Below are 27401 nucleotides of genomic sequence, written 5' to 3'. Positions count from 1 at the left end.
CTTTTCCAAGGCCATGCAAGCTTCGAGAGATTTGTATATGTGCCTTTTGGGTTCACAAGAATCTGTTCCAAAAAAAACATTCAATTACGTAGGACCACAAATAACAAATGCTTGAAAAAATTGTTGCTGAGCACTTTGGGAGGATCGATTACTTAGGTATGTGAGTTATTGAGGAGAAAGTTAAAATCAGCTTAAAGAGCATTAAAATAAGAAATGTTGCCTTGAAAAGCAGAAAGAATCATGATGGTCAGAAGTCAAATAACCTCACAGAGTCTTTGCAGCGTAAACGGAGGACCTTCCACAAAACATAATAGAGCTGCAAGCAAATGTTAAGAGCAGTGAACTCCCCTGTAGGTAGCTAATATTACAAGGTGAATGTAGATGACTGGAATATCAGAAAAAATACTATGATGCATCAAGATATATCAACAATTGGCAGTCAGCCAACATAGTGATTCATTATAATATTCAAACACAAGTTAAATAAGGGGTTTGATGAGGAAGAGAAGATTGTAAAGTATGCAAACTTCAGTATCTGATGGTATCCAGAAAATCTGTTATCTGCAGTTTTAGCATATATCTTAGATGATATAAAGTCTTATTATATTACTAAGGACATATATTCGAGGGGTATGATAGCCATTCCTATCACTATATCTCCAAGAAGGATAAGTATTCGATATGAGAGATCCTAGGTCTAATGATCTAATGAATTTAGCAGTGATGTGCTAAGGTTACATTTAAGACCTAGGCTAAGAGAATTACAAAGAGAAAGGGGCCCCTTGTTCTAATCAGCCAATACGGCTTTACTACAAGTTGCTCGTAATTGATTATATTCTACATCTCTGAATATAATGTAGAGCACAAAAAGAGATGGATCACATTTTTAATGTTATACCAAATTTCAGAAGCATAACAAAACATTAAATTGGAAATGTAATCCAGGAGGATGGGAGAAGCATGAAAGCATGTCACAAGATGAAGCAGAACAGATGCTATGCAATAACTGTATACAAGCTTTTAACCTCTATCACAAAGTACACAACTTGTTAATAAAATCTAAAATTCAATCTCAAGCCTAAAATAGCTTCCACTAGTCAGTCTGACCTAAGAAGCTTCAAAAGAATAGAGTTGAATAGGTTTCAAAAGTATACCCTTAATGTATGATCAAGCAAATGAAACCATTTACCATCACTTATTCCACAGTAATGACTTTGAGAGTTTAAAATGTGAAGTCCCTTTGACTTCTCCCTTCCAATTACTGATGATGTCGAACCAACTAGAGATGGCCTACAAATGCATAGGTGGACCTAAAAAAGAGATTAGACAAGTGTTCAGGCCAAGAAATCACATCACCATCTTGTTACAGAAAACAGGACAATAAAGGTGACTTTTGGCGGTTGTGAGATTCAAGAAAGCACAAAAAATGTTTAGGCCTTTAGATGAGATACAACAAAGAACCAGTTTCTAAAGAGAACTTGTACTTGGAGGTGGTCCATAGTAGTCGTATAACTGAAATTCGGATCATATTTATATAGAAAACAAGAGCGAAGTAGGGTCTCTTTTCTTTTAGGGCAAAACAAAAGATTGAAGATAACCGAAGAGAGATCAAGAAGTGTGGGGAAAGAGAGAGAGAGAGAAGAAGGGTCATACGTAGCCTAAGGAAATCCTTTCTTCTTTCAAAACAAAAAATGTAAAATGATTTTTTGATCCAATTATAACAAAGCTTCCTATAGACTCTTCATGACATCTACAAATAACCATGGATCTTGAAAACAAGTAATCAATCTCCATATAGTCATCTAGGATCTCTCCTCAAAAAGTGAAATTCAAAATTCACACAATAAAAAAAAGGGGCATCCTAGCACACAAGGCTCCCGCCACTCTGAGGTATGGGGCAGCCTTACCCCCGCATGCAGAGAGGTTGTTTCCGTGTTTCAAACCTATGACACCTAGATTACAATGGAGAAACCCTCCCATTGCGCCAAGGATTGCCCGCTTCCAAATTCACATAATCTTGTAGAAAAATACCTAAAACAGCTAAAGTTTAACTTGTGACAATTTTATTACATCCAAAGCGACAACATCTGATGTAGGACTCTTTCATATCAATCCTACTTAAAACAAGAATATAAAACCTACTTTAAGAAAAATAAATAAATGTCTCGAAATATAATACATAGTGGATAAACTATTTTTTTTATTTGCTATTATTCACTTCCAATATGCAGATCTTGTCCCACATATCTTCTTTATAACATGGCATCCTCATGCCCAACCATTGGATCTTCAAGGTTTGATGACGGACCAACTTCAGATCTTCTCATTCTCACAAAATCAATTAATTTTTCTAGTGTCCTTTTATTTAGGACTATGAAGCATTTGATCACTTGATTGGCGGCATGAATTCATGAAATTACAAAATCAACAAGGAACACAACGTCAAAGTGCTTTGATACAATTACAGCCCTTGATTGACAGTAATCCATGCCTTCAAGAAATAGAAACTACTCAAAAACTACATGTTCATGGCTTTCAATCTTCTCCGAATTCTATAAGTACACGGTGCATCTTCAATTGTAATCCCTTGATGTTAGTGATTGTCACTTCATATGATTTTTGATGAATAAATCTTTAGTTCCAACATTTTTCATGAGAAAATGAGTCTTCACCAAGGATTTAAAAACAGTGGGTAGGTACGGTACGGTCGGTATGGTACCATTCTGACATGAAATCAATCTAATACACAACCGAGAAAGGTACGAGTATTGAGACACCATAAGCATATGGAGTGGGACAAACTAGCTGTCGTGGCTAGTACAGGCAAGTACCAAGGCTAGTTCAACCGGTAACAAGCTTGTTCCGATGAGAAATTTATTTTTAAGAAAAAGTGGCAAACATGCTGGTTTGCCTCTTTATGTCCCATGAGCCACTTGGGGCGGCTTTTTGGTGCAACATGAAGCATGCAAGACAAATCAATCGTTGAACCTAGACTTCAAGGTTAAATATACAAATTGAAGAAGCAAATAGGTTGAAGATTCTCACACTACGAGAAGTTTTTTAATAAATTTTATTAATATGCAAATTCAACCAAAACCTCCATACAATGCATAAGAAGCATACAAAGGATAAAACCCTATTTGGGCATTAAACCCAGCATAATCATACTAGAAATAAACTATCCAACTTAGAAATAAAAGAAAACATGCTAAAATTATTCAAAAATTGAAATATGGAAATGATGCAAAACCAAATGCTGATTATAATGGAAAATCAAAGGAATATTGAGTTGTTGAAGTTCCCGACTATGAATCCTTTGGGTCCTATAAATTGCAGGAAGCATGTCTTTAGGTGGTACAACAACTATGAGTGCCAAAAGCAAGAGCATATAATTGTTTAGCAAAGGGAAAAACTAAGAGACCTCATTCACATTTCCTGTGCATGGTAAAATGAAACTCAAAGGCTTATGGAGAAGAGTTCAGGAGAAAAATGCATCCTCATCGTTAGAAGTTTGATCGCCTCCTTTCACATTCATGTAAGAAAGAAGTTCACTTTTTCTTTCGATTCAATGTAGTGGTTCTTCTAAAAAGTTTCATTTTACAATGGGCAAGCGTTAAGAAAAGGGATGAACCCACTAAAATACAATTGTTCTTCTGGAAAGTTTGTTGGTTGATGCATTGATCAGTGAACAACAGGCTCACTCTTTCTTTTGATTTCATACTTAAATGTTTCCTATGCACCTTTCAATCATTTGTTTGCAATTAGTTGCCCTTAATAGTTTTTTTCTATATGAACTCATTAATACACTAGGTAGTTTGTTCTATATGCACTTAACAGTTTTTGTACTGCCATATCTCCTCATATTTAACATGATGAAAAGCACCTATCTTGAAACCAAACGGAATATAAATCAGATCAAGGGAAAAAAGAAAGAATAACAAAGCAAGAACCTAGATCTGATACCAAATTGATGTAGTACCAATTAGGATGGCCTACAAAGGCATAAGTGGCCATGAAAAGGATTAGACAAGGATTTAGGTCAAGAAATCACCTTGCAGTCCTCTTACATAAAACAAGGCAAAAAAGGTGCTTTGTGGTGATTATAAAATTCAATCATGCAAAGCATAAGGTACTAGTCTGAAAAACAAGTTTCTGAAAAAATTTGTCCATTGGTGGTGATCCCTAGGAGTCCTATAACAGAAATTTGGATAACAGATTTGATATTTATATAGGAAACAAGAGTCAAGTAAGGTTTATAAGAGCAAAACATGAAAAATATTAGTAGAGATCGAAGTAATAGAACAAAAATCAAGAAGAGAGGGTGGGGGGACAGAGAGATAATAAGGACCAAACCTGGCTTAAAAAATAGTCATTTTTCTTTGAAACAAATTGCTTATAGAGAATTTTGATCTAGCCAAAATAGGCCTTCTAAACTCTTCATGACTTCGTCCACAAGCATGCAATGACTCTTGAAAAACCAGTAATCAATCTCTATATGGATGCCCAACATCTTTCATAAGAATGGAAAATAAAATGGCCAAAACTCAAATTTAACAACATTATGACTTATCCATCTCAACCTATACCAAAAAGTAGGAAACCTTCACATCAATTCTAGTTCAAACAGGACTCTAAAACATACTTCAAAAATTACCTAAAAAATGTTTCAGAAATACAATAAATATATGATTAACTAATTTTTAGATCTCCATCAAATAAGAGAATCAAAATCATTAAGGAATTATCCAGATGTAATTTGACTGGGAGCCTAGAAATTTCCAACAAACTGATTGTAAATTTAGAAGGAGAATATAACCCACAAAGGGTTCTGAGTCTAGCCACGGATAGCACTAGGCAGCATCCAACATTCCAATATAAACTCTGAGTTCTGCAAGCATCTCCATCTCATATTTATCTTATGAGAATCCCACTTAATACTTGCAAGAGAAGGTATATCGGTGTTTTAAAATGCGATTACATATGCAGGTTCAATCATGTTGCCTGTGCCGTTACTTTATGCAGTCATACCACATATGGATTGAAAAGGCAGCCTATTCAACATCATGAGGACATATAAGCAACCAGCTTAGGCTTAGCCTTGTGGGGCCAATTGTCGCCCACTCTCATATGGGTCCGTGTATATGAAGATTTAAGCTAATGGGTGAGTGGAATGTGGGTTTTGGGCAGGCTGGATGTGGATACTGAAAAGCTAATATTTAATTTTGTCATAAATATCACTATTATGTATTCACTAGGAAGCACTACTTGTTAGTTCTTATTATTGCAAATTTTGCTACAAAAGATTACTATCATTATTATTACTGAAAGTCTGAAACATATGTGCAGCCACATATGCAGCAGCATACCCCATTCGTTCTTTGGGGTCCCTTGACCATTTGCATACCAGCCACATTTTCAAACACCAAGTGAATGGTATCCTTCATCCTTGCTTTCCAGATCAGAAAAGGAAAGAAGAAAACAAGTATGCTCTCCCTTGTTTTTCACTTTTCCACATTCTATTGAAGCCCAAATTAACAAAAGGGAGAGAGTAGAAAATGATCCAGTCTTCCCATGGGTTTAGATAATTGCCATCTTTAAATAGAAAGACACCGTACTGGCAAAATATTTATTCTTTTAGGGAAGAGAAACAAGAGAATGCACAACTTCAATATTAGAAGTATACTTATCAAGTTATATTAAAACTAGAAAAACTCTATTCATAAACAAAATAAAGATAATTGATCACAACAATCCTCACTCCTCACAAGTCGGCCCACGCCAAAATTCTATTGTACATATATAGTTCCAGATTGGAGACTGATAAGAATTGGTGCCATGAGAGAATCACAGGGCTCAATGTGCTGATTCTAACTTTATTAGGTTTTAGTGCTGTTTGACCTACATTTCATTTCACTTGTTATCCTGTCTGTTTTGAGCAAAACTTTTCCTGTAGTTTTTTTTTATCTTTCCCTTCAAGGTTCCAGTACTTTTATTGCCTTTGTACAACTTGCTAAGCAAGCTTCCTCGCTGGTAATTTCACCAACTGATTTTGAATTCAGAAATCTCACAATTGCAAGAAGAAGATGAAAAGGACTCAAAATGCATAGCTTCATATGCCAAATGACTACAAGAAGGAGCGAAGAACTTAATCATGAGGAATAATAACAGATTTAAGACAACAATAATAAACAATCATCAAAAGTTGCATGGTTCCATTTAGTAGGCAATTCATTAAGCACGACTATTAAAGAAAAAGCTTATGAATGAAGAATAATGGCAAATTAAAGTTAAAGAAACAAAAAAAACCAAAAACAGTATACTCATAGTAAATCAGACACACAGGTCCACAAGGATGATCATATTTTCAAGATATTATTTGGAGGGTTGATATCATCTTAAAGTGGGTCTTTTAATCATTCCAAATTATTAAGCAAATCCATGCATATAAAAAACAAAACTTTAAAAGGTAGGCAAACATCAAACAAACAAGAAACTACATCCTTGCAATTTAGACTACTATCATGAATCTAAAAGAGTAAGACATTTAAATTTTCCAGCAAACGATTTTGATATGCCTTATTCAAGCATATTTGTCAAATTGAATGTTCCTCAAAAGAAATTCAAAGACAAGTACATTGATGAACTTGCTGTGGTTGCAAGCTCCCCCATCTTTCATCCCCTTTTCCCCTCTTTTCCTCCCTCACCACTTTTCTATGGTCTTCTTCCCTTCTAAAAGGCACTCACCTTAAAACTGTTTATTATCCATAGTATTTCTTAGTCAGGTGTTGCACACTGAATTAGGCATGGTAGAGGGGACTAAGCAGTAAAGCTTCTTCCAAAGTGATCGTATCGCATTTAAAGACCAAACCACTATACAAAATGGAAGGAGAGCATGGCTGTATATGATGAAACCACTCACGTTTTTCAAGCCACCTATGCCCCTTCAACCATTTCTCTTTCTTCCCCTCATGATAGCAACACTTACTCTTCATTACACATTAGAGCCACAAGTATTAATGGGCTGATGAATTAACATGGATAATAATCATCTTAGATGTGTTGGGATATGAATATAGATTGGGTAGTATGGCTGTTTGCTAGTGTTTGAGAAAATTATCAGGAAAATGCATGTTTACATGGTTTCTATATTCCTTGATGCTTACTTATTGGTTGATCAAATGCTTCTATTTCTATTTTGCATGGAAGTCAACTGACCTGTACTTATTGCATGATGAAATTCCACATGAATTTTTGTCATATATTATTTTGAACTATTTGATTAGGCTGATTAGCATTGATCAAATGTACTGACTTGCAATGCATGAATGCAATCAATGCTATGTAGGATGATAAAGTAACTTGATATACATAGAACTTCCATCTTATCTTTTGTTTAAGACTTAACATTTGGCATTATACAAGTTTAGATCTCTAGGTTAGGTATAACAGCCATAATTTAGATTTGTATAAGGTCTGCAAAACTAGTATCAGGAACCATACTGGCATGCTACAGGTTTGGCATGGTACGATAGGTACAGTATCATAGCATCCCGTACCAAGGCAGGCTCTCAACGCATTTTTCTCATGCCTAATCACAGTACCGCTAGAAACTAGGCAATACTGGATGGTTTCATTTGGATTGGACTGGAGTGGTTCAGCTCATATACCAAACCAAAACCTAGTAACAATATTGGTACCTTACTGGTATGATATGGTACAGTTGATAAAATACGGTACGACAGACCTTGGCTTTGTAGGTTAGGTAGCACAATATGATTTGTAACTTGAAGTTCAACTTAGATTGAACAATATTTTCTTGATAACATAGGTGGTAGAAGTATGTGCCAACACCTTTTAGTACTCTCCATACATATTTAACTGCAACTTAGGCTTCTCAACCAAGAGTTCAATACATTGGGATGGATCCAGATAATCCTTGATATGACCATTCCCAAATGGATCTAAAATGTTTTTCATCAAACGAACTCAATCTAGCCATGCTAGCCAATAGCCTATGAATTATGTATGCATAAAAATTATAGCCTAAAAGAAAACCATGTCGAATTTGGGTCATGCTTGTCTTGGTCAGCACATAGCCTGATTGAGGCTTACAAGAGAAAGACGAGAAAAACTAGCAAAGAGCATATTTTCCTCCCTTTATCAATTCAATCTTTCCTTTGTCAAGTTAATAAAAGAAATTATTTGGTATATACCTAAAAGATGCTTTTTCAATTATGAACATAAGTTGTTGTAACTGTAAGTATATCGAAAGTCCAAAGAAAAACAAAAGGAAAGAGTTTCTATACAAAAGGCTAAGGAACAAAAGTAGCTTTAGCAGCTTGGAGTTAACTAATAATTTCTTGGACTATTATCAATCATGTGATCTCCAATATATTATGTTTGTAGTTATAATTGAGTAACTTTTATATTGCTTTATCTATGAATTTTTTTACATAACATTTCCAATAGTTTTTGTCTAGCACACTGAGATGCATATGCATTATAACTATTTTAATGAAAGATACAATACTACTGAGTATAGTTGCATAAGTTTTCTACATCATGACTGTTAACCTTGCTCTAAATTAGTAGACAAATGTTTCATGAAGAACTATATCAATACTTAAAAGTGCATGAAAGAATTCATTGAATTAAGGGAAAAGATAAAACAGAACTAAGTAGCTTAAAAGTGTATGATCAACAGCCAGAGTATCTATACCAACTATAAACTGGAGCCAACCTTGTGGTCTTCAGACGAATGCCCAGAACCCTATGCTTCAAAAGAATCTAGCTTGGTCTCATCAAATAGGCAAAACAGGTATCTGGAAGGTAACCATTTCAGAATTCTGTTTCGGTTTGGAAAGCTGAAAGAGCAAAAATTGTACATGGAACCATGGTTCACCGTACTGGCCCGAACCAGATGGTACGGGGTATACCATACCTACGAGTACGATACCAGTGGCGTACCGACACTCGGTACGCCAAAAAAATTTCGTACCATACTGTACCGATATCATGCTAGTATGGTACTAGTATGAGATCCGGTACCGAGAGAGCGAATATTGCATGGAACACTTTGTTTTGGATGAGAATTATAACCATAGTACGCCATACTGGCCCCATATCGGGCGGTACGGAACGTACCGTATCGTACCAGTTCGGTACTGGTACTCGATACGCCAAAAAAATTCCATACCCTACCATACCAATACTGTGCTAGTATGACATCGGTACGGGATCCGATACCGAGACGGCGAATATTGATTCTAACCAGACTCTATAAGGCCAAGTTTGAATAGAAGTGTGGTTATATAACTCATCTATAACTAAGCTAAATAATTGAACGAAATGTTTGTAGTTTGCTTTTATTTATAAACACTAGTATCCAGGCCTGACCAGTCAATATAGAAGACCAAAAAGGATGACTCATGAGCTGGTTGATTGATATACTGGATAAATTTAAAGTTCAAAAGCTTATCTTAACAAGTAAAAAAGTTGGAAAGCTTCTAGCCTTCAATTTTATATGAACATTTGATCAAAGCTTGAAATATTGAAAATATAGCTAAAAAACAAACATGCAAAAACTCAACCGCAGAAACTAACATCAAATAATCATTTGATATATGCAGATATTACAAAATGTCTAACATTGCAAGGTGCTTTCTTAGTAGAATGCCCAACCGCTATGCCCAATGGACTTAAAGAACAGAATGACAAGAATGGCAGTCCAATTTTCTCACACTGCAATGATACAGAAGACTCAATATGTCATCTGTTGCTTATTCCTTCCACTAGCAACTGTTTTACCCATTTAGAAACCAAAAAAAAAAGTCATACTTGACAGATCAATGGATTAAGGATGCATTTTCTCCAAATTACCTTCATCCAGCCGTTTTACTAACTCTGGATATGTTTCGCCTGATAAAGAACTCTGTTGTGACTCAACACCACGGACCATTTGGGCTTCAGGGTATTCTGCCAAAACCTTCATACAATTTATTTTTAAGGCAAGGATTAGAAACATCTAAATGGATATAGATCCTCTATTTAGAAGGAATAACTAAGTAGCAAATTAAAATCTAAAATTATCTTAGCATATTGTATCAACAGAAGTGAAACATCTAAGCATACCTCCCCATACCTGCTTTAGCTGAAATGATAGCAAGCTTTTCAGCATGTCCCAATCATGCCTGGATTGTAATTTGAAAAGCATAAGCAATGCCAAAATATGAGTCTATGCTTGACTTCATCTTTTACATTAAATGAGCACAAAACAAAGACTTAATTGAATGTAATAACTACTTATATGTGCTGCATTATATAAATTATCTGGTAGAGACTACTAAAATTATTTTCCCATGACTTAAAAAGTACTTATGTTTTAGCAGATCGTCAAATGGACAAAGCAATACATGGCAATCCCAACAAACAACTATATGGATATCAAAGTTGGAAAGAAAAAAAAAAGAGATTTTCAGAACGGTACATATTATTTGCCTACTAAGAGAACAATTGCAAAAGGAGATCATGGAGCACAACACATGGTGAAGGGAAGAATTTAGATGGCATAAAAGATAGATATAACCTAACCATCAAAGCCAGTGTAGGTAGCCGCAAACCAGTCTAGCAATGGAAATCTTATATTTTCAGTTAGGGCCTGTTTGGGAGAAATCCTGCTGGATCTTGCAAGATCCGGCACAGTAGGCCAGAGGAAGGGAGAGAGTGTGAGAAGGGGAGGAAGAGCGCAGAGAGGCTGTGGTTCAGGCACCCTGGCACATACTTTCCCCCTCCCTCTCTACCCTGTTATTTCCTTCTCCACACTATCTTCTCACTGATCACACTGGATTAATCCTAACAGTCCCTTAGAGTCTGAAGCACGTACGCACAAACCCTAGAATGAAATAACAGGGAGATGAGTATACAACATTTTGCAACAACAATATCAAATACGTAGAAATTTGATGATTTCAGCATGATTTTTGAGTGGTTATTAAGCTTATATGTCCAACAGCATTATAAGATTCAATGACATACAAAATAGGTTAACCAAGGTTATACGAAAATTGAAATAATGAAACAAGCTGGTACACCATTAGAAAATAATAAAATGGCAACTAATTGTATGTGCACATCCTCTCACATATTTTTAGAATGACCAAAAACAGACAGTCGCATTGGAGGATGATAAAGTTGTTAAACAATGTACATAATAGAAAAATTTAGACAAAGCCTTTCTTACACATGCAGAAATGTAAAACTTTCATTGGACATGCAAAAACTTGCATACCAGAATTTTCCAGTTGCAGCAATGACCTGCATTATACTTCTGATTTCTTCAACACTGACATCACATTTTGGCTCGGCCTCCCTGTAAATTAATATATTGTGTATTTTAAAACAATGAATAGAAGAAAAGAACAGCAAGAAAAAGCAACTAAAAGGGATCATATCCAAGTGACCATTTTCCCAAGAATAAATAAAATAAAGATAAAAAAGGGTTGTAGAGGCCAAAATACATGCATGGTGGTTCACAAACAAATATTTGTTCATACTACCTGTATTAGCAAGATTATTCCCTAGAGCATTAGAAACCCCACAATATGGATAAACAGAATAGCCTCCTAGAAAAATGCACATAACAAGTGGATTACCTCACAACTCAAGCAAACACAATCCCTATTTCCTCCAAAAAGAAATGAACAAAGAAAGGAAGAAAAAAAGGATAAAGGAAATAGCACAAACACCTCTGTCCACATTTAACTAGGTTTACCATCCATTTCAATTATCAAATAAAAAAAAGGAATTCAACAATTTGTACCTTAGCCAAGTCCCTTCGTGCTACCTGAACACTTGGCATGGGTGGTGCATGTCTAGGTGTCACAAAGTATCCGAGCACTCCAAATCTAAATAACTATTGCAGCTAGACTTTAATAAAATAAAACTACCTAATAATACAAATGCTTAGGATATAAGATGATGCCAACTTCTAGAACCTAGTCTACTAGTCATGAAATTTACATTGATGGAGAATACAAAAAAGGCATGACATGTCAGTAGAATGCAAATAAAGCTAATATAATCGAGTACTTGGAATATTCAAAAATTATAAATGTAATAATTTGCAATGAAGTGTATTCTGATGCTGTCAAGGTGCTGACTCTTCAAGGACATTGCCAAACACTCGATTTTTCGAGATGATCTGTCGTTTCTTGCAATATCTTTAGCAATGGCCAATACTAATTAAATTTTTAAGCTCAAAATCCTACCATAAATAGGATCCAAAGCGCATCATTAGAAAGATTGTGTTGATCAAATGTTGAATATGCTATTATTAAGAAATGTCTAATATATAAAAAATAAAAAGTAGATACCACAATTTGCTGTGTTCAAATTAATTTTCTTGATTCACAAGATCTTTTAGTTCATTCTCTTCATTAATCACTTTGTCCTCCTATAAGAGGAGAAGATCTAACTACTTTAACACAATTGGAAGATCAACGAATTCATAAGGGTTAAAATCTTAACATCAATAATGCCCCTTCGATACTACGGGAGGCTATCAAGGTGGTCCAGAACAATCAGTAGAAAGGTAACACCATCAAAATTCGAAAGTGATTCCCTCACTGTTTTTGTTCTTTCCTCGCTGCTTTTGCTCTTTTTTGAAGGGGCAAGTGCATTCCTTGAATGGTGAGGACGATCCTTGAAGACTGCAGAAGGATGTTAGGTGCTAACCAGGATACTGTCACACCCCATATATAAATCAAGAGGCTAATATGACAGCAGACTGGCTGGTGAACAGCAGAAGGGCTAGTGGATCAATGCTAGATTAGACTGGCCCATTGCCAAGTGACTTTGACATTTTTGAGTTTTGATGTATCTCAAGGTTTTACTGAAAGGGTAACCTGCTATGTTGTACTTGATATTCTTCATAAGAGAAATTGCCCCTGAAACACATACCAAAAACCTCAAAGAAGAATGAAGAACGAATACAGGAAGCCTCAAGAAGAAACAATGAAGCAATATATCACCTAACAATGCCAAAAGAAGCATCGTTTGTGTCAAACCATGAACCACCACTAATAAACTGTCCTCACTCCTCTTCTTTCCAGCTAGGTAATCAACCTATGTTTACAACCCTAGGTTCACACATTTATCGTTTTAACCCAGTAAATGAGAATGCACTCTACAGCATTAAGTCCCCCATCCATGAGACTTATAGACAGTAGTCACCAAATAAGTGGCTCCAAACAAAAAGAACATGTATGCTCCTTTCCACATCCCAAATCATTTAACCTGGTCGTAGGCACTATTCATGATGAGCGACAATCCGGATGAAAATCTCCGTGACTGAAATGAAGTCAAGAATGTCTGAAGAGTCTCCATGACTGAAATGAAGTCAAGAATGTCTGAAGAGTCTATTCACCAAATAAGTGGCTCCAAGCAAAAAGAACGTGTATGCTCTTTTCCACATCCCATATCTTTAAACCCAGTTGTAGTCATTATTCATTGATAATCAACAATCCAGATGAAAGTCTCCATGACAGAAATAAAGTCAAGAATGTCTGAAGAGTCTATTCCAACCACTGTTTGCAAAAATCATTTTGATAAAAATAAAGACTTTTCATGCAGGTGAGAAATAAGTGTTTCAGTTTGGCTCCTCAATGAGACATTTGAAAGTTGGTCTGCTTTATTTTCCCAAAAAGCTAATGGGCAAGCACTCCCCCCCTCACCGGGGCTAATCTCAAACAATAAAAGTTTGGTTAAGCATTCCTCCATCCATCACTTATTCCTCTCTCCTATCGTTTCTTTTGGAGAAATTGTCCATATTCTCCCATAGCCCTCTTTATGCAAGGAAAAACCACTTTTTATGCACTGAAGCTATACCATTGCATTGTAAATGACAAATGGTCAAGGAGAAAAGACATTGTTTTTATTTTCTTTTATTTTCCCTATTTGCATGAGCCATACATTAAGTGCACATTGGGCCATATAGGCCGGTAGAGGTGTAGCTTGGATTAGGCTCAATCCAAACAAGAAAAACCCAATCACTTGTTAGGGTAGGCTGGTTGAGGCTTTGTGAAAAAAAGGTTGAGGCTCAATCCAAACATTGAGCTCAGAAGTCTCATCTTAGTCTTATCCCGGACTCAGCACTGCACTATCCCAACCTACATCTAATATTCTCAAACTACCCTGAGAATGAATTTACAGCCACCCCAACCATGAACAAGGTGACAAGTCATGGGCTATTGCTTTAGCAAATAAATATGGAAAAACGCCTAGCTATATGCTCTCATGTATGGCAAATTGATGGGACAATAAAAAAGCATAAGGGTGTAATTATCTCAATTAGATTAATCAGGAAAATGTTATCAATTAATCATGCATGATTCATTTCAAACAATTTTCAACAGCAATAGATGTAATCATCAAGAAATTATCTAGCACACTCATTTTTTCTAGAAATTTTATTGAATATATGTCAGCAATAGCTTTTTTGCTCTTACTAGCATTGCTTCCAAATTTACTTACAAGTTGTCAACCAGAATGGTCCCTGGTTACTCCAAGAAGTTGGTACTTCAGGCCATTCGGTGACTTGTGAGTGGTTGGAAGTGGGTTCCCACTAGAAATGGGTTCTCCATAAATATGGTGAAGCGATTACAGCTTGAGAGGCACCACAGTCACTACAAAAAAGTGACCAGGGACTTGTATTGTTCAGTTTGATTTTTCAAACCCCTTCACACTTCCCTAATACCTCCGCCCTCCCAACAAGCTCATTCCCTCCTCCCTCGGCCTCTTGACAAGCTCACCCCCAAAAGAAACCTCTCCCCCTTCCCTAAGCCTTGCCACCCTAATCCTCCATGCTCAAATAATGCATCAATTCCTGCATAGCTTTGTCCTTCAGCATAGTCTTGAGGATTAATTGCTGCTCTTGCTTCTTTACTACCATTTGGTCCTCATTGCACCCTAAAGTACAATATGCTCTTGACTAGATTTTCCCCTAAAGTTGCTTCCTTTGTTCCAGCTTTTGATCTCAACAATGTCATTTTAGGGCTTTTGGTAAGAAATTGCTTCATCTGTTAGTTTTCTTTCTTCTCTTTGAATTATAGCTTAGGGATTTCTAACTTGCTTGTTTGTGGTCTTAATTTCTAGCCAGAAAGGCAACCCAGTGCACGAGGTTCCCAGCATTGCAGGTTTAGTGAGGGTCAGATATACGCAGCCTTACCCCCACATGTGGAGAGTTTATTTCCATATTTCGAACCCGTGACCTCCAGATCACAATGAAGCAACCTCGATGCCGCACCAATGCTCACCTTCTCTCAATTTCTAGCTAGAGTTTTTATATTGCCCCAGGTTTCACTTATAAAATTTTATGTTTTTTCTGATTTTTTCCTCAAAATGCTTAGATTTCTATTCTCAGCTATGTCCAAGTACAAGCCTCCCTGCCTCCTCACCCACGAAATCAACTTCTTAGCCATCAGAGGGAAAAAATTAAATTAAATTGTGTGTTTTGTGTCACTTCAATTGTTTCTTTATCAACTTTTGTGAGCTGTCCTGCTGAGCCATCTTTTCAAGACACTAGCTTTTCCTCCCATCATATTCAATGCACCCACATTATTCAACCCTTCATGTCTAAATTCCATGAAAAAGTACTGATATTTTTTTTAATGTTTTCTTTGCTTAATCCCATGAATAGTAGATTGTCTTGTGTGGTTAACATTATCATGATTTTTTACAACATGGTGATAGTCTTTTTTTGTGTTTTCTTCACAGATAAATGGCTTGGATGAGGACTCTACTTTGCGACATCAAATTTTTTAATTGATTTGGTTATTTTGCTTTGGCGATTGGTTGGGAATCCGGTTTTAGTCTCTATTGTCAGGTTACCCCCGCACGCGATGCGACGATCGCAGTGAAAAGACACGTGCGGGGTCGTTCATCTCATGAAAGTTCTAGGGAACGTAGATTTTAAAAAATTCTGAGTTCTCTAACTCAAAAAATTATGAAATCTAAGGAAAGATTAAAATTACTAACTTGATTAATTTTCAGATCTACTATTCAGAATTATAAAGATCATATCTTTACCTTTGAGCGGGTAGATCTTCACCGCTATCAGATGATCGATGATTTGGTTCGCTTGAAGCCGCACAAGCGTCCGACCTCTATAGGTATCCACACGAGGTAGATCGCTCCAAGAACCTTGATCTCACCGGGGTGCTAGCTCCCTTACAGAGATCCTCTTTTGATAGCTGATTTTCTCTCTCTTTCAATCAACTCCTTGATTGCTTTGAGAGGAAGGAAAAAGAAGGACGAAGAGGAAGAAGATGGCGCTGCTTCTCTTCCCTTTTTCTTGCTCATGCCAGGAAGGATAGGAGGAAGGGGGTGGGCGGCTGAATCAAGGCACATCCAATGCTTCTAAGCCCTAACACCATCCCTCCTTTTATAGGCATCTCATGCCTATCTAAACAAGGAATAATTTCAATGAAAAATCACTCCTTGATTCATCCCTCCAAATTCTACCACACACCTTACTTAATTCTTGTACACCCCTTACTTAATTCTTCCACGCCTCTTACTTAATTCTTCCACGCCTCTTACTTAAAAGGAATTGGAGAAAATCAAGGGCTCTCCTTGCGCCGTGTGGCAATCTAGGGGAAAGAGGAGAAAAAGGAGGGGCGGATGCCCCTCTCTTGTGGCTTGTGGAGTCAAACAAGGAAAGGAGGGGCGGACGCCCCTCCTTTCTTTGGTGCGGATGAAAGACGAAAGGCGCACGCCCCTCCCTTATTTCTCCTTTCACATGCATGAAGGAACCCTTCCTTCCATGCTATGATTTCCTAATCTAATTAGAAAACATGTGATCCATCTTGTTTGATTTAATCCTAATCCAATTAGGACCCAATGTGTCCTCCAAATTGATTCATGATGTGAATCCTAATTCAATTAGGATCCAAATTGGACTTCATGAATTAAGTTCCTTATCTAATAAGAAGTTCTAATTGATTAAGCCCAATTGAATCAATCAAAATTGCAATCCAATTGCAAATTCTTCTTCTTTAACTCACTAACTTTTAGTGGGTTAAACCACTTATCAATCAAATTGACAATCAAGATCTATTGTGATTCTAAATCACAATCCAACCATCTGAACGATCAAAATCTCTAATGTATGTGACCCCATAGGTTCTATTCTATCTGGTAGTGAGATAGAGATCATAATATCATTGAAACTCCTTTCAATAGGTTGAAACACTTTCAACTCTTCTCTTCAAGGTTCACTGATCATCAAGTGAATGCCTTTTGAGTCCCACAATCCACTAGTGACACCGAACAACATATAGTGGCAACCCAGCAGAACGGAATGGATCAACCTCTAGATGCAATTAGCGTACGATACAGTACCTCTATCGTGGATTCCGACAAGACGGAGGTTATGGATAACTCCTCAAACTCCATCGTCTGTCATATGTTAAATTTATTTGACTCAAGTTCGAGATTGGAAAACTCTTTTTTCAAAACTGCCCTGGCTAAGGTCTTTCGAACTTAGTCTCATAAATCACATAAGATCACTCCTATTCTATCAAGATCGATAGATCCCATCTAGATGCAACCTTAATCTGACAGTAAACCTAATGTAGCCAATCTGCACCACAAGGATCCTTAGGGCCCATGTTTATGTGCTCGTCAAACTACAGCAACCTTATTGTGATTAGTTGAGGCATCGCAAATCTAAGTACTAGTCATACAACTGCAGTATTAAGTAAGTCACTGACGAGTTGATAGACATCCAAGTGAATTCTTGCTTTGGTCACGCTCAATACCCTTGTTCTCTAACAAGCACTTGCACAATCACTCCAGTGTCCCTACACTGTGGACTTAAGACTCGTCCATCAAGGAAAACGATCTGTGCACTAATCTCATCGGATCGATCATCGTCCTTCATAATAATCCATCAATCAGGAGTATTTCAGGAATTAACTACCTAATGGCACATGTCTTAAATTCTCAACTCTTGAGAATATGTGTTATCATCTTATTAATTCTTAAGACGATTCATGGACACATAATAACATGAATAAACAAAATGCCGAATTTTATTAATCAATAAAAAGATCAAGTACAAATTTTATGTTCCAGAACAATTATAATGTGTCTGCCAAATTAGCTTCTAGGATATACTTCTAACATCTATCACATTGGGCTAGTGGTATTTTTCTTAGGAATATATTTAGATTATTTTAATTTTGTCGCGCCCTAAGCCCATCACCTGGATCGAACCCATCACTCGGGTCGATCACATGACATAGCCTAGCCTGGGTAATGGGTTCAGGGCGTGACATATTTCACCATAGTTTTTAGTTGCATGGTCTTTGATATCTAATATGGATTGTTTTGATCTATGATGCTCTTGTTTGTTAAAAATACTATTAAAAAGAAAAAGAGTTGGACTTAGGATCTTTCATGAATTAGATTTAGTTTCCTACCTCTTATTCCACATCCTGTCAAACAGGTAGACTGGTCAATGATTTTTGTTAATCTACTGGAGATGCTACATATAAGGTAGGAGAATTGCTTATTGCTTATCTGCCAGCATCGAAACTTTTGGATTCTACGCAACACTTATCATGAAGCTTAGTATGAAAAATAACGAAGTGATATTTATGTTCTTCAATGCTGCTTCTATAGTCAGTTTTCTTTTATATATATAATTCTCTTCTTTGAATGCATCTCAGGGCATGTTACATGGAAGATTTGATTGCTAAGGACTTGCAACTTATATCTGAATCAGGATGCATTCAATCCTCCTGTAGCATTAGGGCTTAACCTTCATTGGTCATGGTTTATTATGAACTTCGTAAGCACTTATGGGCTGCATTAGAACCTTTTTCAAGATCTGTATTCTGATACAATTCTTTTAAGGAGAGGGATTCTGATAAAATTATGCTAATAAGACTACTACTTATACTACAAGCACTATAAGGCCCTTGTTAACAAGAGATTTCAGACATAAACTACAAAATTTGTGGTGCCTTGAGTAAATTTGATCAAGTACTCTTCCACAAGTCCACAAACATTTGACCACAACCATCACCAACAAGCTTCATCCAACCATGTGAAGTGGCTTGATGAATTCATGTTTTCTATTAATTCCTATATTGTATTATATATTTTGCTGTTTCTTCCTTTTTCCTGCATTTTGCAGGCTTGTGCATCATGCTACCAATTGGTTGTATATTTGGGACTAATCTAGATTGTTGGTCTGCTCTAAAAAAGTAATCTAGATTGCTGGGATTAATTTAGATTGTTTCTATATTCCAAATGTGATTGGCAGAAACATTTCTTATTTCATACTTGAAATATGGATGTATGTTTTACAGGGATGGATCATTCAGAATGGGTTCAAGTTTAGCCAAGAGACACGAACGACCACGCAAAATTCTTACCGGCCGAATCCGACAAGCAGAATGATGCACGACATAGGGTGTAGACCTAGTCATTACCAAACCACAGACTGAACATACTGGCAAGCAAGTGTCCGCTTATCTCCCTCCATGAAAAGCAGTCTTCTCGAAAGAAAAGAACATTCATCGGATTCACTTCAAGTCCGAAGCCATGGGAAGATCTACCTCTCACCTAGCTGAACTGCCAGGTTCACAAGCTACCAACAACTTCTAGTTGAATTTTTTTCTTGTAGCCTCGTTACGCAACACGATCTCCTTGGTTCTATTCTGATCAAGCGTCAGCCTTGATTTTATGGCTGGTTACATTATTGGGTGAACATACTCTGATTCATTTCAATCAAGTTGGGTGAACATCCATCTATCTATCCCTTCCCTCAAAATGTTGTCGCCATAAAGGCTCACTTTTGGTTCATGTTACATTGTTGTCCAAGTTTGTGGTCTATTATAGCCCATACAATGTTTAGAGGTGTCCCATCATTTTTTATGTCGATTATCAGTTACCCTATGTATCCATACCTGTTGTGGGGGTTTTCATGTTGCATCTTATAATTGACACTACTTAGTTCCCTAGCCTGTTTATGTTAGCAACTCGAATGGCCCCTCGAGCAACTATTGCACTTACTAGGCTAGATCTTAGTAGCTTGAAGCAAGTGCAGGTTGTGCGGGTACATAGAAGCAGCAAGGTTAAAAAAGTTAGTAAATGGAAGCACCTAGGAAGCATCCATACAAAAATAATACATAATAACAAAAATATATGTAATATATTTTAAAAATACATGTAATATATATTTTTAAGAAGAAAAAAATTGATGTTGGTCATGGGATTTAAACCCATGCACTTGGGCCTTTTGATTTTTCCCTTAACCACTCAAACAAACTATGAAATCTGATTTGATGTAGTAATAAAATTAAATCGGTGCCTATAGTATATAAAACAATTCAATAGTTAAGCACGGACTCAAGCCATCCATTTATTTCTCAATTCGATGGTTCATGTTGCGATCCATGTGCTCTCATGGGATTGGGCCCCCTTAAACTAGTGCATTAAGGCCAAAACGAGATCCTCGCCACTATTCTCTTCACTTCCATGCGCTTGCTCCCTCTCTCTCCAGTGTCCCTTCTCTCTCCCCCTCTATATCGAGTGTCTCATTTCTCACTTTCTCTCTCTAGTGTCTCGCTCGCTCTCTCACTCTTGTAAAGGGAAGATGGTCTCTCGAGGTCGAAGAAGACAATGTCAAGGAGCAGCCCAATTAGTAATGAAAACCCGGTCTTCAAAATGAACCCCGAGGTGGAGGTCATCACGAGCTTCAACCGGATTATGATCTGTGATGATCTCATCCAAGGATCTAGGCCTATAGCTTCAAAAGCCCTCCCCCATCCCTATCTTCTCCCTCTCCAAGAAATCGTCCACCATTCATGCTCCCCTAGGTGATTTGTGAAGACCTCCTCCAAGCCTAAGTCTAGGTTAGCAATCTTGCCCGTCCCATTTTACGGTTTTGCTGGTGCAGCCGCAAACCAAAAATCTCAAAAATCCCTACAATCTCCCCTTACCATGTCTCTCTCTTCAAAGCCAAATTACAAGATTCAAGGAACCAACGTCTCCAAGCCGAATGCAATTGAAAAGTACAAGTATGCGGTTCTAAGGTAGATTTGAGGGATGGGACAAGCATTTCTTGGTGCTCAAGGCCAAATAAACAATTATGGCCAATGGATTTTGATGATGTGGCTCGAAGGTTCACCTGTCGGTGCATCTCTAGCTAGATCATATCATGAGCCCTTTTAGACTAAGCCATGTAGCACATGTATGTCCATAGCTCTATGCTTCCTGACATGCCTTATTTTATTTTAGATTTATGCCAATGAGGTTGTAATGTCCAATATCATGAAATGAGTTATATATTGCCATCAATGTATTTTTAGTCATGTTTGTTTAAGGTTTGAAATAACAGAAGTTCAAGATATTATGTTATTGATGGTGTAATGGAGGAGATGGCAACCGGATGGAACCTATAACATAAGTAGGTCCACAAGGATTAGTATCCATTTTTTCACTATTATTGCACATGGTTTGGGTGAGGACGAGAGTCATGTGCAATTGTAGATCTTGGAGGAACCCCGTCCTTCTTGGAGGCCCCATCTTTGGATCACCAGGTCCATAGACATAAGGCAGAATGTCCTCCTTGTGTTCTTTTTCTAAAATAAATAGTGAAAATCAAGTGCAAAGTCCATCTTTATTCAGATAGTTTGTTTCTTCCCTTTACAACGTATATCCAACATGTCGAATACAAATTAATATATATATATATATATATATAATATTAAGAACTTTTGCAGTGATGGGAGTGAAATAAGATAGAGGAATAGTCATTGTTGAAAGAATGAGAGGAGGAAAATAAGGGTGAAATTCTCATCCCAAAGTCTACAAGGAGCCAACGTCACCCATCGCCTATGAGGTGACTGGATTCAACTAGTTCCAAACCAATTGAACACTAGAATAGGCAGCAACTCGTTTTTTGCCACACTCAAATTGATGTGAACCAAAGAAGTTTACAAAATGACTTCAGCAGTCATGACTTCCAAACAAATCAAACATCTTTCATCAGAAGCGTCTTTTATATAAGTCACTTTGGTGAACCAACTTTTTTTCTACTTCAGCAGCTTACAACAAACCAAGGATTCCCAAAACATAAAGGATATATTTAAATTAATGGAGTTGATTACAATAACAGTTACTAGTAGCGATAGTAGCACACTACAAGGATCAATGGGTTCTAAGTGGCTCCTCAAAAAGCTTCAACAAACTATTTCATGTACAACTATTCATCAATCATGTGACTAACATCAATAGAATTTGTTGGTCCCCTACTCCCCTCTGTATGTTCACCTTTCTTTTTACAATAAGTACCCAAACACCTCCTTGGTTCAGATCTTGCACTCTTTATATAACAACAAAAAAAAAGAGCAATACAACAAGAAAAGTGAGAAAGTATTTATCAATTCACATAAAGGTGGTAAGAGCCTACCCTAGGTTGGGATTTATGGTCAAACTAGGTGAAGTATGTTTTAGTTTCAACTACTTTCAAGTAAGATTTTAAGTCCTAGCAGGACGGGGGGCATCCCAGCCATCCCATCCCATTCCTATGAAAAAATAGGACCGGGACAGAATCGGGACTCAGAAACCCATCCATGGGTGGAGAAAAGAAGAAAGGAAAGAAAGGAAGGAAAGAAAGCTGAAGAAAAGAAAAAAGTGAAAGGAAAGAAGAAGAAGAAGAGGAGGAGGAGGAAAGAAGGAAAGAAAGGGAGAAGAAAAAGAAAGAAAAAGAAAGGAAGGTAGAAAAAAAGGAAAAAAAGGAAGGAAAGAAAGCAAAAGTAGTAAGAAAGAAAGAAAGAAAGTGGGGCGAGAGATACAGGATATCCTACCAGGATGCATGACCGAGACTGCTACTAGGATGGGGTGGGATAGTGGGGCATCCCATTCTATGGAGAAACCAAAACACACCCGTCCCACGGGATTTAAAACCTTGGTTTCAAGTTTGCCTAACCAAATCGCACCGACTCTCTTATTCCAGCAAGATGCATGGCTTGAGCAATACTATTATTTGCATATCTATTTCATCTTTCAAAACTATAACCGACCTAAACAATTACTCTAGTTATAATGGACTACCATGAAGCTAGAAGTTTTTAAACATTTCTTTTTTTCCTTTTTGAACAATACGGTGTAATGTGCCACCACAAAGGGTTTTAGTGCTAGAGCTCTCCCAAGACCAAGCCCTTTGGAGGAGTGTCAAGCATTGTACCCAAGTCCTGTTGGCTAAACACTTCTTTTTCTGTTATATTATTGATCTATTACAGATTCAATGTAAGATTGTTTTTTAACCTGTTTGAACTACAGATCCTGCGTTTCTTAATCTATATGTATTTTTTTCTTAAGAATGGTGCAATTCAACCTTCTCCTGTTTTCAGAATTTGCAGTTTTGGCTTAGGATATAAATTTTTTCCTTATAAAATCAAACAAGTGTTTGGCTGAATGAAAAATATTAGCAGACTTTGATTGGATCCAATTACTTGCATGCAAGTGATAACAGAAATGGAATATGTGATTTACAATACGTTCAAAATTATAGATGCAATGAATATTACACTTACAACATTGCTACTTTAAAGCAAGGAATGCTGAACTGGCCCGTAAAGTACCATAGTTTCAGCAATAAAGCATAGTTTCAGCAAAATCCAGCACTTACTCATCATTTGCATGATGCGGGATCATATTCTCTGAGTGATGATCAACATCAGTAGAAGAAAATGTTGCTGACTGTGGACTCTCCATGATTGGGTTCTCCATTCAAGAATTAGTTATAGCTGCAGAAACAAAGAAAGATAAGAATTATAGCTAAACACAAAGAATATTTCCCAGTAAAGTACCACATGCTCACAAGTTCAAAACAAGCATGTCAATGTTTTTCCTTTTCTTAACATCATACAAATTATATTTCAAGTGCACAACTTGATATTGAACATAATCTTGGATTGAAACATTTTTCACAGCTATTTGTCTTCTTAAATTGCCAATGCCATGGCCACTACCTTCAAGGAGTAGGCTTTATACCTTGCATATTTCAAATAAAACAGAACCCTCCAGCAAATGTAGTAAAAATATTCTAAAATTAAAAAAGTCAAAAATCACTGACAGGTTTAAAATTGGTCAAATGTTTCTTTGAACTATTCCTGAAAAATAGGATAAGTGTAAAAATCTTTGACAAAGTATGAATTTTGTAAACTTTTCATAAGTTATCCATAAGTCATAACTTATTTATGAAATACTCATGGTTCATTGTTGTTGTTGCCGGTAGTGGTGGTCATGGTGTTACTAATTGCCATTTCCCCTCTTTGATACTTGTTTCCGAAATATAGAAATATTACAGCCATTTGGTATTTCTTTTGTTTTCTATCTTTGTTTTTAAAGATTCAAGAAGAAAAAAGAACTAGATTGAACAACATGTATAACGAAACACTTTTGTTGTTTTAAAATTTTTAGAGCATTTGGTAGCAAAGATTTATTGCTTTCAAAAAGAGTGAAAATGAAAGCAACCAATAGCAAAAGTTTCGTGCAAATGCTATCTTTGACGTCAACCTCCATGAGGTATGTCACTAATTTGCAGAGAAACAAAACATGAAAAGAAAATGATGCCAAACAGACCCCAAGTTTATTTTCTTTGTTGTTTTTAATTATCAAGATTATTTTCAAAGCTTTGCATTCCACCTAACCAATTAATTGGCAAATGCCATACGTGTGACTAAATGAACAAATCACACCAAATGTCAAGTTACCAATAACACCTATCACTCAATGTATTTGCATTTAGAATTATATACACCCAAAAACAATGGAAAGAGTTTAAACTCTGGTAAATAATAACTATTATGATCGCATGCTCTTCAGGTTGTTCTACATGTATTTGCAGAGTTCTGACTCATGATCTAATTCGTTCTTTCTTGTGTAAATCAAAGAAGGAAGATGACCTGTTTGCGAAGAATTAATCAATAAAATCAAGAGCTTATAACACAGTACCCAATGTCCTGACATAAACTCATAAAATGCTGGTATTCGACAGAAGCTCTTTATGATTCAATTTAAAAGGTATAGGTCTGAAACTGATAGAATCGTTCAGCAGCTAAACAGGATTCACGAATTGAAATAAAAAAAAAACTAAAACTAGGGTTTGCTACTACTGGAAAGAAATCCTTATTCTTGGGAAAAAAATCCTTGAGAGAAATCCTAATAAAAGAAGAAAACAGAACTCAGCTAGCATGAACACGAGCAGTAATAAGATAATATTGCTATATGCCAATCTCAGTTTAAATATAAACAAGTGAAATTTTAAAGAGAGCAGGAGGAAACAAGTACATGCCTTTTTGGACAAAATAAAAGTTTGAAAGTATAAAACTATTATAAATCAAATATTAATATTTGAACTAGAAATGCGCTGTAAGTAAATCTACCAATTTGAAGCGTAAATTATTTCCCAGCAATTCTTAGCATGAGCTTAGTTATGGTCTTCAGATCAAATATTTAAAAAAAAAAAGAAAAGAAAAGATGACCCCAGTGTTATTATTTGAACTTAGCTGAAGAGTGCTTTTCTATGCCATAATCTTCTTCTAGATTGCTTAGAAGATAAATTCTAATGACTAGTCATCCTTCACAGAGTTTTTCACATTTAAAAAAATTAAATGCAAAAAAAATGGCTGGACTCTTGTGTACTCGTTGCTACTCATTTTTTCTATGCTCCTCTCAAATACCAGAGTTTTTCGCTTTTAAAAAAAATAAAGGATAAGAAAAAAGAGAGTTACACAGGAAAAAAATAAACATTCCGCATTCGCGATTCTTTTCAGCAAGAGTACTAGTGACAGTTAATCAGGAAATTGGAAGAGCTATAAGTAAATTTTAATAGGATTTGTCGTTCTGGGAAAAATTAATCATTCTCGGACCGGATCGCCGGAGGCTTGGAAGAGGGCGGGCAGAGAGAGAAGAGAGAGAGTACCTGGCTGGTATCCGAGAGGAGAAGGAGGACACGGAGGCTATGCTGGCAGGAGCCCTCTTCCACCGTCTCCAGCGTCGTCGGTGGCTGAGGAGGAGGGGCGGAGAACCACGGAGGAAGAGGACTCGAAGAGGGGATGGCAGGGCGATCGAGGGAGACTAGGGATTTCTAGGGTCCGGTTCGCTGGGTTTCCCGCCCGACCGCCCGGTCCAGTCCATTTCTGTAACTACGTTATAAACTTGTATTCTCTTCGAGCCATACCGTATTTTGTACATAAATTTGCATTCCGGTATAGAGTTGGGCATCAGGCCGTGCCGGGCCGGCCCGGCCCAGGCCCACCGGGCCCAAGGTCTAAACGGGCCGTGCCTGGCCCGGCCCGCTTATGAAGCGGGCCGTGCCGGCACGGCCCGTCTCGGGCGCAAAAGGAAGCTCGGCCCGGCCCCAGGCCCGTCTATTGGCGGGCCAGGCCGGGCACGGCACGTTACGGGCCGTGCCTGGCACGGCCCGTCTGGAGAGGGGGGAGGAAAATAGGCGTTTCCAACGGCTATTTTGGAAAAATGACATTTTTACCCCTCCCAACAGTCCAATAACGGCTGAATTGAGGGGTATTTTGGGAAAAAAAAAATTTTGGCTTCTATAAATAGCCCTTTCCTCCCTCATTCTCACCACACGAAACCAACTATTCTCTCCTTCTCTACTACTATTATTTCTCTCTTCTAAAGTGCTCTTCTAGCAATTTAATTTTTAGTTTGCATTTAGCAAGTGTTCAAGTGCTACACAAGAGGAGGTTCCTGTTGAGAAGAGAAGGTCACTCCTGTTGAGAGCACAAGAGGAAGCTCAGAATCTCGGCTCTGCGGCTCTGCCTCTGCCCTCCGACCCTCTACTCAATTCCTCCAATCCTCCTTGTGGTTAGTTTTTATTTTTTGAATTCATCAATTTAGATATGTCATCTTTTGAGGAAAGTCAGTTTGGCATTCCTCCTGTTTCTGAGGGAGAAGAAACTAATCCCCAACCCCATGTTCCTAGTTCCTCTAGAACTAGTGAACCGAGTGAAGATCAAACCTCTTCTCGTAAGAGGACTAGTGCTGTATGGAATGAATTTATAGAGTTATGGTTGATGGAGTCTGGAAAGCTAAATGTAAAAAATGTGCCAAACTTTATAGTTGTAGTAGTAGTGGGGGAACAGGGCATTTAAAAAGACATCAAGAGAGTCATAGGATGCATGATTCTCATGCTCAAACTCAAAGTACCCTTAATATACAAGGGGGATTACTTGTAGGTAATTTTGCATATAATCATGAAAATCAAAGAAAAGCACTTGTAAAATGGATAGTTAAGGATGAATTACCTTTTAGTTTATGTGAATCTTTTAATTTTGAAGAATATGTTCAATTAAACCTACAAC

General features: G+C 37.1%; 1 protein-coding gene across 1 annotated transcript; it reads right to left on the bottom strand.

The window, feature by feature from the left end:
* On the bottom strand, positions 1-26213 carry LOC120105033 (serine/threonine-protein phosphatase 4 regulatory subunit 2-B-like; the record flags this gene model as incomplete). Its single annotated transcript, XM_039117082.1, has 7 exons — positions 26000-26213; positions 23702-23819; positions 11288-11368; positions 10142-10190; positions 9880-9985; positions 264-316; positions 1-62 (listed from the first exon to the last, which is right to left on the bottom strand). Coding segments are annotated over exons 2-7 (452 nt in total), but the record flags the coding sequence as incomplete, so codon positions are not given.
* Between the last annotated feature and the right edge of the window lie 1188 nt (positions 26214-27401).

Source organism: Phoenix dactylifera, unplaced genomic scaffold (genome assembly GCF_009389715.1).
Source record: "Phoenix dactylifera cultivar Barhee BC4 unplaced genomic scaffold, palm_55x_up_171113_PBpolish2nd_filt_p 000182F, whole genome shotgun sequence".
NCBI classification, from domain to species: domain Eukaryota; kingdom Viridiplantae; phylum Streptophyta; class Magnoliopsida; order Arecales; family Arecaceae; genus Phoenix; species Phoenix dactylifera.
The sequence above is the reverse complement of the archived record's forward strand: the minus strand, read 5'-3'. Positions and strand labels throughout refer to the sequence as shown.